This window comes from Harpia harpyja, chromosome 2 (genome assembly GCF_026419915.1).
Source record: "Harpia harpyja isolate bHarHar1 chromosome 2, bHarHar1 primary haplotype, whole genome shotgun sequence".
Classification (NCBI taxonomy): domain Eukaryota; kingdom Metazoa; phylum Chordata; class Aves; order Accipitriformes; family Accipitridae; genus Harpia; species Harpia harpyja.
Window position 1 is genome coordinate 76,566,909 of NC_068941.1, and position 16,193 is coordinate 76,583,101.

General features: G+C 41.0%; 1 protein-coding gene across 2 annotated transcripts in view; it reads right to left on the reverse strand.

The window, feature by feature from the left end:
• Positions 1 to 4,987: 4,987 nt before the first annotated feature.
• CRMP1 (collapsin response mediator protein 1) overlaps positions 4,988 to 16,193 on the reverse strand; it is a 52,300-nt gene continuing 41,094 nt past the window's right edge. For both annotated transcript variants that reach the window (XM_052780506.1, XM_052780507.1), the window contains exons 10-14: positions 13,570 to 13,711; positions 11,773 to 11,943; positions 10,355 to 10,534; positions 7,643 to 7,808; positions 4,988 to 6,008 (exon numbers count right to left, since the gene is read on the reverse strand). In XM_052780506.1, the coding sequence (XP_052636466.1) occupies positions 5,917 to 6,008; positions 7,643 to 7,808; positions 10,355 to 10,534; positions 11,773 to 11,943; positions 13,570 to 13,711 (751 nt within the window). In that variant the 3' untranslated portion in view covers positions 4,988 to 5,916. The remainder of the gene's footprint in view (positions 6,009 to 7,642; positions 7,809 to 10,354; positions 10,535 to 11,772; positions 11,944 to 13,569; positions 13,712 to 16,193) is intronic.

The window sequence follows — 16,193 nt, forward strand, 5'->3', positions numbered from 1 at the left end:
TTTCTTCTTCATCCTGTGAAATACTTTATCATCAGCCAAATGGGCACAGTTTATTGCAATAGTCACAAGTTTCAGCACAGACATTCCAGTTTCTCATCAGGAAGAAAAAAATTACTTGCGTTGAAACGGGTGAATCACTGGAACAGGTAATTCAGAGAGGGTGCAGAACATCAATCCCTGGAGACTTTCAACTCTCAGCTGGACAACATCCTGATCAACCTAACTTTGAAGTTAGCCCTGCTTTGAGTAGGAAGCTGGACTCCAGCTGATACCTTTTCCAACCTAAATCTTTCCATGATTCTAATATTCCTTCCTACTGGTGTGTTACCAAAATGTTTGGCACTTCCCTCCTACCCCCACTTTGTATCTTCTCTGTGCTTTAAGGGGTGGTAGAAATTGCTTGCAAGCCAGGGATTGTGCCTAGAGAATCCCTGGGAGAGAAACTGCTAAGCAGTTTTGCCAGCTGAGAGCAGTCTCCAGCATAGTAGATGTCATATGGGGGAAAAAACAGGATACCTAGGTGCCAGTCACAGCTCAAAACACTTGCTTTATGGTGTAACTCTATAAAGCACTCTCTCTTTAGTTTATTCTGGAGAGGCTAACAAGGAGCTTTGATCATGCTTTACAGGTACATATCAAAAACACTTGCAGAAATTTTGGGGAAAAATGTCATGCCTTTTTTCTCTGTTTTTTTAACATCAAGGGTAACAATTATTACAACAGTTTGGTTGTACTCATTCACAGCTTTATGACAAGGTTGTCTCTCAAACAAATTCTAGGCATGGTGTTAAGAGTCGTTCAGTGTGTTGTATATCATGCAAGAATCAAAATAGCCCACAACGGTCCCTCTACTGTAGAAAAATATGGAAAGCCTCATCGTGCAGAATTCCTGTAGAAAGGCGGCCTGGACCACATTGAAGAGGTGTGCAACGTAAAAAACTTGAACTTGGGACATTAAGTCTGGTGCCAGCGCCTGTGCAATGTGGGCAGTTTTATTCCTGATGTAAACAAGCACTCCTAAGTGACATAAAGGTCCTTTGATCTTGCCTGTGCACACAGTAACCCAGTACCAGGGCAAGCACCAGATTAGCACCTTCACTCTCTCCATCATGGCATCTACAACAGTCTTTGGGAGCCATTCTAACACCCAGAGATCATTTTGTACAACAGTTTTTTGGGCGTGTTTCTTCCATCTGAACAAATGCTACTTCCATGTGTTCAGCAGAGGCTATGAAGGGCTTAGCGTGCAGCTGCCCAGCCTGCCCCGTGCTGTCTGGGAACTGCCTCTGCGCTGGGAGGGCTCCCGGTCTCGGCACCTGTGGCCACTGCTGCACTGCAGAGCATCGGGAGAGGGGACAAGGCTGTGGACCCTGCCAGCCGAAGACTTTCAGAAGCAGCATTGAGGTCACTGATGTATTCGCACGTTGGATTACTTCCAGTTGTGAGGAAGAAGCTGCTAAGCTTAAAGCTTTTTAAAGCAGTATATATGACTATATTTAAAGGTAGCCTTGCATGTACAGTTCATTGTGCTAGAAAATTACAGAATATGCAGTCAGGGAGGGGGGGCTGAGACCTAACTACTTTATCCGTATCACTGCAAATACTTCATGAGTTACATGATGCTCATAGAACCGTATCCCAAACTCTGCATTTTTACTATATTGTAAGACATTATTCCCTCCCCCATACACAATTTATTTTCAGTTGAATACCCCTCACTGTCATCACTGAAATATATCTGGAAAGCTTGTGCAAAGTTCACCCCAATCAAGATGAAAAACTGTCCTCAGATCAGTTTGTTTAGATCACTGACATTTAATACTGGCCAGGTCTAAATGGCAAGAATTAGCTGGTGCCAAGTAGACTAGCTTGACACTTTGTCATCGTGCAATTCCTTGCTCCAGGAAGCCATAAATGCCAATATTTTACCTGGGTTTAAAAGCATCTTGGCAAATTCATGGCAGAAAAATTCACCGACAGCTACAGAGTACAAAGATGATGCTGCTTCTCAAGAAATGACAAGGCACTGCAAATGAGGTAAACACTCAGAGGAATATTAGCGTTACATGTTTGCTCTTTTCTTCTGGCCTCCCTTAAGCTTATGTTGTTGGCTACTGGAACCCAGAGCAGGTGGTCGTCTGACCTGGTCCAGTCTGTGTTTTTAGTTCTTAAGGATGAAGGTCAGTGTATTGCTAAAAGAGAAACATTTAATAGCTGGGACAGCTGTCAGTTTTGGTATAGTCTTAGCATCATAATTAACAGACTTTTTGCTTACAAACTCTAAAATTCAAACATGTAACTGCATTGCTCTGGTAGCAGACAAACTGTAACCCAAGACAAACTGGTCCAAACTATCACTCAGGAAACAACCCCATGGATCCAGCCTTCTCTTCCACATCACTTGTAGTCCTCAGACTGGTCATAGGGACTCATTTCAAGGGGTCTGCAAAGAGCAGTAGGGAAGAGCCAGTTTAACATCATTAGGACTATATCAGGTATTAAAAGGGCATAGCCCTGCTGCAAATTTTTAGAAGCTTGACAATTCAAAAAGCGTGAAAGCTTTGCACTGCTTTCTTCTTGCAGTTAACAGCAGCTCCCCACCCACAAGTTCACAAATTGAACATCTCCCAGCTTTCTGCTCCTACAAGGGAGCAAACTCAAGTACAGTTGCCTATTCAGCAGATGTATTCAGGATCACCAGCTAAGCCACGTTTTATTTACCGGTTTGTTTTTTTTTTAAGAACATGTTAGTGATGTAGGGGCAGGGGCATTGCTGTGAAATAGGCCTCCAGGTGGTAAGAGAAGCACCACTTCCCTTGCTTTGTTTAACCCCCCCCCCCCCCCATGAGCAATTGCATGTGCCATCTCTCTGATGGTATATCACAGTAACCATCCTTCACCTCACCTGGTGCCCATGCAGTAAGGTACCTGTGCTCCAAGAAAATGCTGCTTAAATCACATCCACGAAGTATTGCATGTCCAGAATGGAGAGAACCAGGCACAGCACAGGATCCACGGGCTTCCCGCAGGCAGGCAGCGGCATGGCAGCAGCCATCAGGCTGCGGGGGCTTATGAACATCCTGGGCACGCTAGCGTACTTCTCCTTGGAGAATTCGTAGCAGTTACATTGACCTGACAAGCACAGTCTTGTTCACACAGACGCACTGAACCATGAAGTGCCTCACAAACACCCACTCATATATTTCTTCACAGACACTTCACTGTGAAAAAATAAATGCATGTTAACAACAGTGGATCTTGAGTATTTTGTAGGCAAAGGGTTCTTTGGTTTAGGATGCTGTTTAGCATGTAGGAAAAGTGTAATCTGTCAATACTAGTTACACAACGATCATTTCTGTCACCTCAGGTGTGACAAGTGTCGTAGATCGAGTACAAGTTTTACTTGCAGGTGAGCAACCATTGCTACTTGCACAAATACATGCAAGAAAATCGCTAAGGAAATTGTAACCAGCAGTTCCAAAATTTTCACACGATGTCAGATTTGCCGCATAGTTTCACAAACCAGCTTTGTTTCTATTGTCAGGGTTAGCTTACCAGAACTGTTGCTGGCTCTGTCAACACTCATAGCAAATGGGTTGGAATAGGACAGTGGAGATGGAGACTTGGCATTTCAGGATTGCCTTGTCTGCTAGGCTGTCGGTTATTCCAGGGCAGGTTGTCCTCAGGCTTCTCTGCTAGGGTTATTTTACTTCACATAAAAAACCTGAACCACAAAGTGACCAAGTTATTTTACTTTCTATCATATAAAATAGCTGAACCACCAAGTGAGCAAGCAAGCCTAGGGATGAGGGCACTCTCCAGGCAATAGGAAACATGAATTTCAATCCTTAGCAGAAGGGATCATTCATGTAAAGCTTTATTTTTCTCTTTATTTTAGGAGCAATCAATTCAGTGCAGGCTGAATTGCGGTGTTTCTTCACTGGTTCAGGTCAAAGCCAAAGCAAAAAGAAAAGCTAGCTATTCAGACCAGCTCTGCTGCCAGGTTTTCAGACCAAGCTGACCAAAATGGAATTTTCCAGGGTAGTGGTTCCTTTCCTGGGCAAGCTGGAGGTGATGATAGCACACTGGCTTCAGAATAAGATGACAGGCTTCAGGTAGGCTACTTTCAAAAACTTTTATGTCCCACATGTACCTGGCATGCACCACATGCCCTATGCCAACACAATTTATTGCTACATGGAATGGCTGGTCAAGCACCACAGCTAGATACAACCATTCCCCTGGCACCGCGCTGCTACAAGACTTTTCCTGGTGCAGCTTTGTAGTGTAGACAAGGGCAAAGCGGCACAGGGCCAAGGGGAGGTGTTTTGCTGACCTGTTTAATTTCGTAGTAGCCCACCCTCCACCATAGCCCACGCCTCCCACATCTGCAACACAATCAGACAAGTAAAAAGTGATTGAAAAGGTTTCTTTACATAGTCTGTGAGGGATTCAGAAAGACAAGGAGAAAGCATTTCCTTCGCTCTCATTGAAAGAGAGAATTGAAATCCACTGTCTTCACCTTACCTGCGGCATGTCTTGTTCATGTCATGCCTAAACACTGTCCCGGTCCAGTCAGCAGAGAAAACCAGTACTAAGTCAAATATAGCTTAGGTCAAACTGGAGCACTGCATACTGGTTCTGTACTACAGATGAAGATGACGGCAATCAATTACCATTTCACGCAAATCAGATGCAGACCTGAAGGTCTTGGGAGAAAGTTCATTTAGGTCTCATTTGGCCAAAACTGAAGCAGCTGCAATGTCAATAGTAAGTACATTTTTACTCTGAGCTCTATTTAATTAAGACGGATTATGGCATGCTATAGTATGCATATGCAGACCTCTATACATTTAACATTCCTTGTGATCCAAGGAGGCTCCTTCTTTCACATGATGTCAACCTAAAAGACAATTTCTCTTGAGTTTCTCCCTTCTAAATTTTCAATCATTAAGCAACAGCACTGGAAAGCAGAGGAGGAAGACGCTTACCCATCAATTAATTTCCTTTATTTCACAAGCTTTGAATTCAGAAATTGAACCACGACTAGTAGATCTTGATACGGTAGAGTAAGTAAAAATGCATGTGATTACAAAGGAAAAACTTTGTACAAAAAACTTTAAAAATCCGACGGCAACTTGGATTATCTGTAAGTACCAAAAATCTCATGCAGAAGGAGAGCACTACTGCCCAGGTGGAGAAATCCCTGCAGGGGTGGCAATGGCATTGGTATGTATAAATTATGGCTCTGTCTAAAATGGAAACAAGAAGGACACAGACTTGGAACGTACTGAGTGGGAACAGACAGGTGCTACAGAGACCATTTGTCATTACGTGTCCCAGTGATTTTCTGTGTCTGAGAGAAGTGCTTCTTGGGTTTATAATAAATTAAAGATGAAACAGAAGCTGCCTATACTACTCTACTCCATACTTTCAAGATGGCCATTTTCTTCCTTCATAAGTGTTTTTGGTGGTGTTTTTCAAATACGGACATTAATCTTGGCATTGTGTCTAGTCAATTGTTGGCAACGTGTTCTAAAGGGACTCACTCACAGAATGCAACTTGCATAAATAACTCAGTAACATGCATTAACTACTCTAATACAGCGAAAGGGTGCAAAGGAACCATCATTCAGTTACGAGACAAAGCTAAAACCTGTAGTCACTAAAGGGGCAATGGAAGCACCATGCTTTAAGGTGACTATGGCATGAAAGCACAATTGTGAGGCAAGTAGTTCCAAGCAAACACACCACACTATTATCACCTCTTCCTATACAAAAAAAAGAAAGACATTTCGGTTTTTATTTCCATTAGTACCAAATAAAACTGTGGGTTCGATAACACAGATATTGAAGGGAACAGGCATTATTCCCACGATCCTTCTTCATCCTCGTGTTTCTGTCCATCATGGTTTTTCAGCCAAGACTGGTTATATTAGAGCGACCACCAGGAGGGGCCACGATGCGGTGGCCAGTACGGCGGGGGTTGTTGTCATCTATCTGAGCTCCTGCAACAACAGAAAATCAGGAAACAAAGCTATAAAAAGGAATAAACCATCGGCAGGGAGACTTTACCTGCCTAGTTCCAGCTATGCTTCCCCCACACCACCATCAGCTGGTTTCTCTTGAGCCTGGCCCCTGACTGAAGTGCTAAACAGACCTTCAAGGCACATTTCTGTGCCTAGCTCCAGTTGTCTTCTATGAGAGGTGTAGGATTAAATGTAGGGTTAATCAGATGATTGATGCTCCCCCTACATGGGGAATTGTTTTCCACTGACTTGAAGAAGAGCCCATGCAGGGATGACAGACTACAGACTGAGTTCCCTTAGTGAGATCAGACCCTGACAGAAAATATTACTGTTATAACTAAAAAAAGAAACCCCAAACCATCTATGTGCAGAGTGGATTTTTCAAACCTGCCTCACTGCGTTTTACAATGTTGAAACGTTAAGCTTAAGGTGACAGCAAGCTTCCTGCCAGGCTAAATATTGTCTGATCACACTCAGCTTCCTAATGGCAACGTAAGACCACCATAAAAGTGTAGGATCATTTTAAATGCTGTCATAGTCTCTGGTTCTGCCTAATTTCATAAGAACAGAGTAATGTGCGTTTGTCTGATTCAGATCAAATTCGTACCACTAGATGCCTTGGTAGTACCCAGATCCAGGAGTGGACTGTGAAACCACAGCTTCAGATGCTTATGAAAATCCCACTTACTGGTTGTTATTATTATTAGAGGTCAAATTTCTAAGCACTTTTTTTGCTTTATATAGCTTTACATATCTGTATATGCTCACCATGGGCCCAGGTATACAGGCAAAAATATACTTCAACTCACTAGAAGGGTTTTTAAAATATTTGCTCTCCTTGGGCTTTCTTCCAGAAGTTTCATTTAGTTTCTAAAGACAGGATCTGTCAGGGAGGAAAACTCCACCATCAGCTGCCACAGGGGAGAAAAGTCAGTGACTTTCCTAAGATCATAAGCAGCCACTTATATACCAATTGGGCTGTAGACTTTTGAAGGATAAGGATTTGACACACTTGTAATTGCCTTCAGATGACAAGAATTACTTCCAACAACCCCAAAGGATGATTTTTCCAGCCTGTTTCTTATGTACCACGGAAAATGTTTTAGGCACCAAGAGCAAAGAGGACAAGAAATACTCTAATCTGCATATGAATAGCTTCTGCACATGGTTTGCCAGCCATGGACAAGGACAGTTGAGGTTTCCACGTCTAGCAGTTTCTGGTGATGCAGCAAGAAAGAAATCTGAAATGTCTGAGCCACGTTGGTTGCACCAAGTCCCATCAGCTGTACATACCACCAAGGGGCCTCAGTCACATCAACCAGAGACCTCAGCTAACTGTAATGAGCCAGGTAAATAATATTAGAAGACTGCACGCAGAGAAAAATTTTAGATTGCAAACATTTTGAATATTTGGCAATTTATAAAATATTCCTAGGGAAAGAATGTATAAAAACATATATATACATACATACATATATAAGTAAGCATATGCATGTATGTGAGTATATATAATCCTTTCATATTTGATTAAAGAAGTAATTATAATTGTAATTTATCACCAATAATCCATACTCATTGCTTTAAAACATTTCTGATGAGTCAGGCTGACTTACCTGATAAGCTGAAATTGGATTGATGGAGGTTTCTGATTGGTGGGGGCTGGTTTTTGGCAGGGGAGGATTTAGTTGAGGGTGCAGGAGTTGCATATTTTGGCGTAGCTGGGATTTCATACACAGGCCCATCATACATTCCTCTGGAGACTCCTTGCAGTCCTCCCACCTAGACCAAGAGGAGAATAAAAATCCAGACACTGAATGCTCTGATAATGCTCCTTAATGATATCCTGTCTATATGTAGAGACCACTGAGCACAGAGCTATATTCTGCACTAGCTGAATTAAAAACACATCTATAGTCTTATTAAAGCTACAGTCTGCTTTATACATAAAAGAAATTACAAAGCTTCCTCCCTCCATTTTTATATATATAAAAATTATAAGAGAGAGATCCTTATTAGGCTTCCTTCACAGTCAATGGGGAGAAATGGGATTCAAAACAACAAGTCTGACCTAAGGTGTTTATTTTAGGTAAGATCAGTCACAATCACCTCTTCTCTCTCCATTCAGAGGCTGTTCAGCGGGGTTGGTTCAGCTGCTTAATCCCACTTGGGTTGTTTCAAGACTGATACCCACTATACTGGTTGCAGCAATTTCACTCCTACCTGTGTTTTCTCTGTTCCTCCCCTTCAGATATCTCATTATCTTTATTAGAACTCATTGAAAAGTGATGGCAATTTTTAAATAAAATTTCAGAATTTTCCACTTCTTGTCATCAACTAGAAAAGGAATTATACACTAGACTGTGGCACAGGACCCATCTTTCATTATTTGTCAACAGAGTATCTGTCATTTGAGCTCTGATTTCAGTTTGAGGTCTCTAGATTTTATCCCCGTACAGTTCCTATAAGGAATATGAGAAAAGACAATCAAAACAGCCTCATTGGCCCTAAAATCACAGGAATCTAGGAAATAATATTTTTTAAAAAAGAGTTCCAATTTTCAGGAAGATCCTGAAGCCATTGAATCACAGAATCCAAAGCTCGTCAAAAAGATCAGAAATCTGTGGCCTACAAGATTATTATTTCAGAGCCATTTCCCCAATAGGTTAACAGTGAAATTAAAATACCGTAGAGGAAGGACACTATTCACAGGGGTTTGATCCAGCTCTTACAGAAATCAATGCATTTTCCTTGCTTTCAGTGACGAGGACATCATGCTCAGAAGAGCCACCATTTCGCAAGCTGAGCCAAAACTAATGCCCAGAAGAGAGCAGCTGCCTATCACAGCAATGAATCCATCTTCCAGGGAACCACAAAGGCAGGAATTGATACCACCATCCCTGCTCCAGGGATACATTTATACTGCTATCCTGTGCCATTACAGCTTTGCAGCCCCTTGTTTGACATGTTTCTTTTAGACCGCTTTGTCATGCACTGACATATTCATATGGTGGCTGATACCATTGGGTCCTTCTAAATATTTCCAATCGATAAAATGCGATAGTGGGAAAAGAAACACAGACATGAACCTGCTCTCCCTTCTTCTCAGTAGGCAGCAGAGGGAGCTGCAAGAGCAAAAATATCAGTCCCTTTCTTCGTCCTTTTGCAGACCTTTCCTAAGTATCAAAGATCTTTCCCAAAATCCAGGCCTGCTTGCAAGACACAGGTTACTTAGCCCAGTTACTTTTGTGCCAACTCCTGGTATAAGACACCACTCTCTGATCCATGTTGTTTTCAGTATTTAAATGACATTGTCACTAATTTATATATAAATCCCATGCGCTAAACCCTTGAGAGGTGAGTGTGAAGAGAAGGCCCATGTCATCTAAGTGGATAATGTAAAAAAAAAAGTGCAATACTGATTGGTATTTTGCAAAACTTTTGCAGGTGCATTTTATTTTTACAGTGACTTTTCTCATTAGAAGTGCAGGCCTTTTGTATCCCACAGCTTGACAGAATTTGTATAACAAATGATGAAAGATAAAAACTATCAACCTGCTTGTAGACTTGATTTCATCTGCCATCCTCACAGGCTATGATATATGCTTGGTTGAAGAAAACATGAGCTTTAGCCAATTCGTCGTTACCTGTCCTCACACAGTGACTTTCTTGCTGAGTGGCAAGAAGCAATTTCCAAATAACCCCAAACTAGTGCCAAACCAAATTGGTTTTCAACAGAGGAGCACTGATATAATTCAAAACCAGAAGTGACCCAGTCTTAATCTTGGTCATTTCCCAAGCTTTATATTAAACACAAGAGAAAAGTTTTCTGAGCTGTGAATGCTGCTAATACTCAGATCAGCAAGTGCACCAACAACAGTTCAGAGATGCCAAATATAATGATCTGGCTTACATGCTTTTCTTCTCTGCAGTGTAGCAGTTCAGTATGCAAAGCTCAGTAACAATTTAAAATTCTGTTTTTCTTCTGGCTAACCCTCCTCCCAAAGAAGCTTTATCTTTTTCTTGAATTATAACTAAAAGTAAATTCTATCACTATTCCACCTCCCTTCAAAAGCCTGCACAGCTGGACATAAGGCAATTATGCCCACCTGGCAATTATATGCTTTACCCACTGAAGCTCATGGTGTTAATTAAGTTACATCAGTTCACACTTGCAGAGGAACCAGTTTTGTGGTTGTTTTTTGAACAAGTAATATATAGTCCGTCTGATATGGACTCATATTAGCACAATAATAACAAAAAACATGTGCTACTGTGGTTCCAAAAAGGTATGGCTAGAAAGAAGATTAAATAATATCTGACATTACCTTATTCCTGATTTTGATGCGCTGGTAAAGATATTCAGGGAAAGGTTTGCGAGGGATGAAGCGGCCCATTCCCTTATTTACGTGCAGATTTCCATCTTCAAACACAATCTTCCCTTGACTTATGACCACGAGTGGGGCACCATGGCACTCCATTCCTTCAAAGATGTTGTACTCAACAGCCTGAGGATCAACCAACATATTCACTTCAAGTCCGGTACAAGATCTCTTTCAGTTAGTAACTTATAATCTCTATTTGTAGTCATAGTTTTAGACAACTGCCATTAGGAGGTGCATAAAATTGTTTTGTCTGAAGGAAAAGCAATGCATTTTGATACGAAATGATTTTAAAGAATCTCTCTGATCAGACTTTCCTTGATGAGACTTTTCCTTTCCATTTCTCACTTTCCATCAAGGCTTTCTTTCATTTGTTTTTGAGGACTTTCCATATTTATCCAGAGCCTCTAGAAGTACGATAGCCTTAATAAGAAGGAAAATTGTGACTCAGCTGCCATATACCCAGAGGACATAGTCCCACCATGCATGTGCTGTGACTATGTAATGGAATTTCAAAGGGGCCAGCACACATATTTCTGTCTGAAAAAGCCCAGAAAGGACCAGGAAAGCCTGAATCTAAATGGGAATGACTGTCAAAGGGCAGGCGATTATTACTTTCTTGAAAATACAGACAGATCCCAAGACAGAGAAATAGAAACTGAATCACCTAAGCTTACTTTTTAAAGGTTTCTAAAGGTTTTTGCCTTTTTAATATAAACCCCATTACTGGATTTCCAGTAAAACTTTTGGAAGAATTCCCCAATATAAAAGACTAAAGCACTGAACAATAAGATAACAACTCTGAGATAGACAACACATAAGATAAAACCTGTCACAGTCAAAATCAAAGCGACTGTGAGTCACTGGTACTCTGCACTAAGGACAGAGAAGCATGCGGCAAAGCTTTGGAATTAAATAGAAAATCCCAGCCATGAAGCTGATCAGAGCTGTATTATCAAAATATTTAATCATCTCTCATAGTTTAGAATATTGTTGATTTAATTGTGCAATTTATAATATCAGGTGCTTTTCAGGTAAGCAAAAACAAGTGAGCTGATTTTAAATTTATCATCACAGCTCTACTAATGACAGCTGCAGAGCTGCTGATTCATACCTATTTACACATCTGCCACAGGCATGCAAAAAGTAGTGCAATGGTATATGCAGAGAGAGAAGAAATCCCTCCTGATCTCAGTGCTTCCAATGCAAGATTTCAATACTTTCATCTCCTGAAACATTTACTTATTTCAGAACAGGAGTAGGCAGTAACCCCACTCCTCTATATCCTGTGCATTTGCTGTTCACATGAATTAGCTCAACAGTTGAAAAGCAACAGTGACATTTCTTTTTTCTTTTCTCCTTACCGATTTATGACTTTTAGCTGTTATAGTCTTCACCTTATCAGGGTCCCAAATAACGACATCAGCATCCGATCCTACAGCAATCCTGCCTTTTCTTGGATACAGATTAAAGATTTTGGCAGCATTGGTGCTGGTGACAGCTACAAACTGGCTCTCATCCATCTTGCCTGTGGCCTAAAAACAACGTGATTTGAGCAAAACACACTTATAAAATGGGGATTTACTGTTCAGAGTACTGAACGGTCAGGGAGATATTGGAAAGCATGTAGTTCGATGTTGCATGAAACAGATTTTACCAAGCAGGACTTCATAGAAGGCACATTACTTGGGAGTTTCAAATAAATTAATGTATTACTCCTGGCATCCCAAAGAACAGCCCATAAAACCTTAACGCAGATGATACCATCGAGTTGCTCAGTTATCTACAGTCCCTTTCTCTACACATTGATGCCTAAGTGTGTTTTGTTGCTAGTTCTAGTAATTTCCATTTAAATGTTTTAATGATTTTAAAACAGAGAAACTTATACAGGTATTATGAGACTAAATAAAAGATCAAGATTCAGGCTCTTTTAGAAATATTTCTTGCAAATTAAGTCCATTCTACTATTAGTATTACCAAACCTATACATCTAAGTAATACAACCCCAATTATAAAGTCCTTGCCTGGAGAAATGTCACCACCAATTGAACTTTTTATACAGTCAGTGATGGCTTAATAGCAGCCGTACACAACAGCTATTTGATTTCTCAGTAGAGTATTTTGGGGTCTTCCCTGGCAATAAGCAAGAACAATATTCCAAGGAAGAACAGTGCCAAACTTTTTAGTATTAAATAAACACTTATTTCCTGCTTGGTAACACATGAGATTTGCAAAATCTAAGCTACTCAGTGGTGCAGGACTGAATGTTACCACCTGTAAATCCCATGTTGCAGACCTTGCTGCAGCTCCTTCCCTTTGTGGGAGTAACAAAAGAGAAATATTACTGGCTGGCTGCACTTTGCTTGCTTCCCTGCTTTGCTCCTATATGGCAGGTATCTGAAGCTGCTTCTGTGCTTGGAATGTCAACAGCGGTCCCTGAAGAAAGTGGTTATTAAGCACAGTCTGGGAGAAGTGCTCATGAGAGCATTGTAAATACTACCACTTCCCAGTTTGCAATATGCATTCGAGCACAATGCAATGTAAGGTAATGAGTGCGTGTGTGTGAGTGTGTGTGCATGGGTGTGTATGTGAAGGCGGACAATGGAGGGAGAATATCATTATATATTAGGATCCATAGAACCATCATAAAATTGCTAACTTATACCAGCACCCCACCGCAAAATATGCCAGTATGAATTACATGTAGTGTTCTCCTTCAAAGCATTTTATCGTCTAGCCTCAGGCTCGGCTGCCATCCATTTGTAATTTCTCAAAAATGATGAGACGCTTTCCAAATTCAAACAATCCATTCATCACATTTATATGGGGTCCACTTCAAAATCATTAAACTGCTCCAGATCCTACATCTCTGAGAAGCATCCGCTCCGACACAACCAGAAAATTGAGCTCTGGAGTCTGTGAAGCCTCAGGTCTAATAAAACACAATGGTGTTGCAGTGTCAAAAGTGAAACACAGCCCTGAGTTTATAGAAATGGAGAAGGTTTTTGAAATAAACAATTCACCTTGTAGTAGAGCTCTCTCAGGGAGTTCTCAGAAATATATTAGAAAGTCACTTAAGTACTGGCCAAGAGTCTCTTGGCTTTCATTATTCAGCCAACACTCAATTTCTTTTTAGTCCATAAAAGTAAGTAATTACTTACTACAGCCTTGTCCCAGACAACAGTCATTCTTTCCTCAATTCCATTGACCCCTTCAGGAATCATAGTGAAGTTGTCCTTTCCAATGGCTTTCTGGGCAGTGCTATACGGGCAATGTCCACTTCCCGTCACCTGCAGGTCCCCACTGTGGAGGCAACGCAGAGAAGCTTTAGACCAGCCATCACCAAGGTTACCTTCATCTCAGACTAGCTGGTGAATGGACCTTTCAAGCCTACGCACCAGAGGCATAGGCTGTAAATCATGTCAGCAGCCTTTACATGTTGGCTACAGATGACTGGAGAGCGACAATGTAATTGGACATCTCCGCTTTCCCCCAGGAGCACCCTGAACTCCCAGATTACAGCCCCCTCGGGTTTCAGGCTGCTTATCGACAGAGATCAGGCACAAGCCCACTAACCAGGGCAAGGGATTGCTCTAGGATTAAGGAAATGATCAGAAGCTTGTATGAGATGTCTGCCACTCTCAAGATAAGTTAATTCACAACCGTGTTGAAAAATAATGGCAGATTTTACAATGCAAAGTCATGAGCATCAAGCTTGTTTCCCTGCATTTCTCCCCTGCACATATATTTTTCTTGCAATACTTACACAAGTATTTCTTGTCTGACCTTTCAAAACAGAACCATGAAAATAAAAAAAGGAAGGAAAGTTTTTGATGAGGTAGTCTTCTAATTAAACAAAGAAAGGCATAGGGCAAGTCAAACATGTACTCTGCATTTATCTAACTTAAAGGTCTTACACAGAAAAAAGGCATGGAGTAAAATACAAAAATAGCTACCAAATAATAATGCTTTTCTTTGAGAAGTTGTTTTTTCAGCCTAGAGAAAATTTTTTTGCAGAGAGCAGAACTGGATCACAGTTGCTCTCGGGAATAAGGAGGAAGAACATAACCAATATGCAGAATCTTGCAAAAATAGGAAGATAAAAAAGAAGATAGGTTCTTCAATATCCACAGGAAACAGGTGATATTTTTAGGTCTTGATTAAGGAGTCAAGCATATTAAAACACACTATGATTTCTCTTTTGTCACTCCAGAAGGACGATGTCCCCAAGAGCCTGTCATCCTTTTCTTTAACTGATTATGTAAGTTCCAGCTCTGAAACATCTGAATTTTTCTGGTCCACAAATTTAGATTCCAGCAAGCTAACAAATAGCCAAGTACAGAGGAGAAAAGTGTCACACATCAGTAATTCTAATGTAATTTTTTGGGCTGCCAGCCCTGATGATTGCTGACAGTCAGAGAAGAACTTTTGGCATCTTTTCTGGTTCTTCACCATGCTCACATCCATCCATCCATTTTTTAGCAGAAGCCAAACCCACATATTTAATAGTGAAAAGGCAGCTATGTTTTAGCTATTCCTGATTATTAATGACTTCCTGCTGTTACTCCATAGGATTAAACCAAATCCATCAGTTAAACATTCATTTATTCTAACACAACAATAAAGTCAGAAGATTGCAATGCCATTTCTTCCTTTTTGTTGCTCTTCTGTCAGCTAAGCTCCTTGTGGCTTACCCCCTTCTCTCTTTTCTGCACTCCGATGAATACAACCATGAAAACATGAATGCCACAGCCAGGCCCTGTATCACTGCCCACTCCCCTGAGGTTGTGCTGTGTTTCTTACACCATGCTATTAATTCCTACACCTGAAAGATAAAAAGGAGTTGCTTTCTCTGAACTCCCATTTTCCCTCTCCTCTGACATTTAATGACATGCACAGCACTTCCCAGTCTAATCAGTAGAAGGCTTCTGAAGCTGAAGCATGTCGCTTGAGAGCTGCCCAACACCTCCTGGTTAACCACACGGGCACTCCTACGGTCTAGATATACTCTACTGTCAAATGGGGGATGAGCATCAGATCAACTAAAAAACTGAGGAACAAGAAGGGATCACCACGGAAAACATCTCCAAAAGAGGGACTGGTGAGAATTAACAGTGGTCATATGTGTATCTTTAAATGCCACATCAAAACCTCGTCATCTTATTCTTCACCGTAAACAAGGCTTTCATGGCAGGTTACACCTTCCATGAAGCACGAAGATCTCACATCTCTAGTTCAGAAGAGCTGGCATATCACGGCGGCAATAATGCAGCAGTACACCACGGAAGGTGAAGGCTACCTCAGGTGCATGGCCCACAGGTGGAACAAGGACCAAATCTCATGAGGCAAATCCAATGTGGAAACCCCATGAGACACGCTGGATTTTTACACATTCAGCTTTTCAGTGAAAAATCAACACTTTCTGTGGAAAAGAGCACAAGCTGTATGCTGCATGTTTGCAGAGGAAGAATGTTGTAAGGATTTTTTAATGAATGTAAAATATTGGTCTCCTAATGAACAGTGCAATAGAAAAGTGAAATACTGTCTTTACCATCATCCTTGCATAAAATTCCCCACAAATGCATGGCAGACTGATAAAATATACAGTTCTTTTTTTAGTTTCAAAGTATAGATTTAAAGTATTAAAACTGAAAGCAGGCTAAGCTGCTGTCATTTAAGATCTAGGACTTTAAGCCACTAGAAAAAAAAAGCCGTTTTTGCATGCATGGAGGATAATGAAAACTTCTGTGCCTCCTCAGTTTGCCTTTCTGATGTTAGTGTTAAA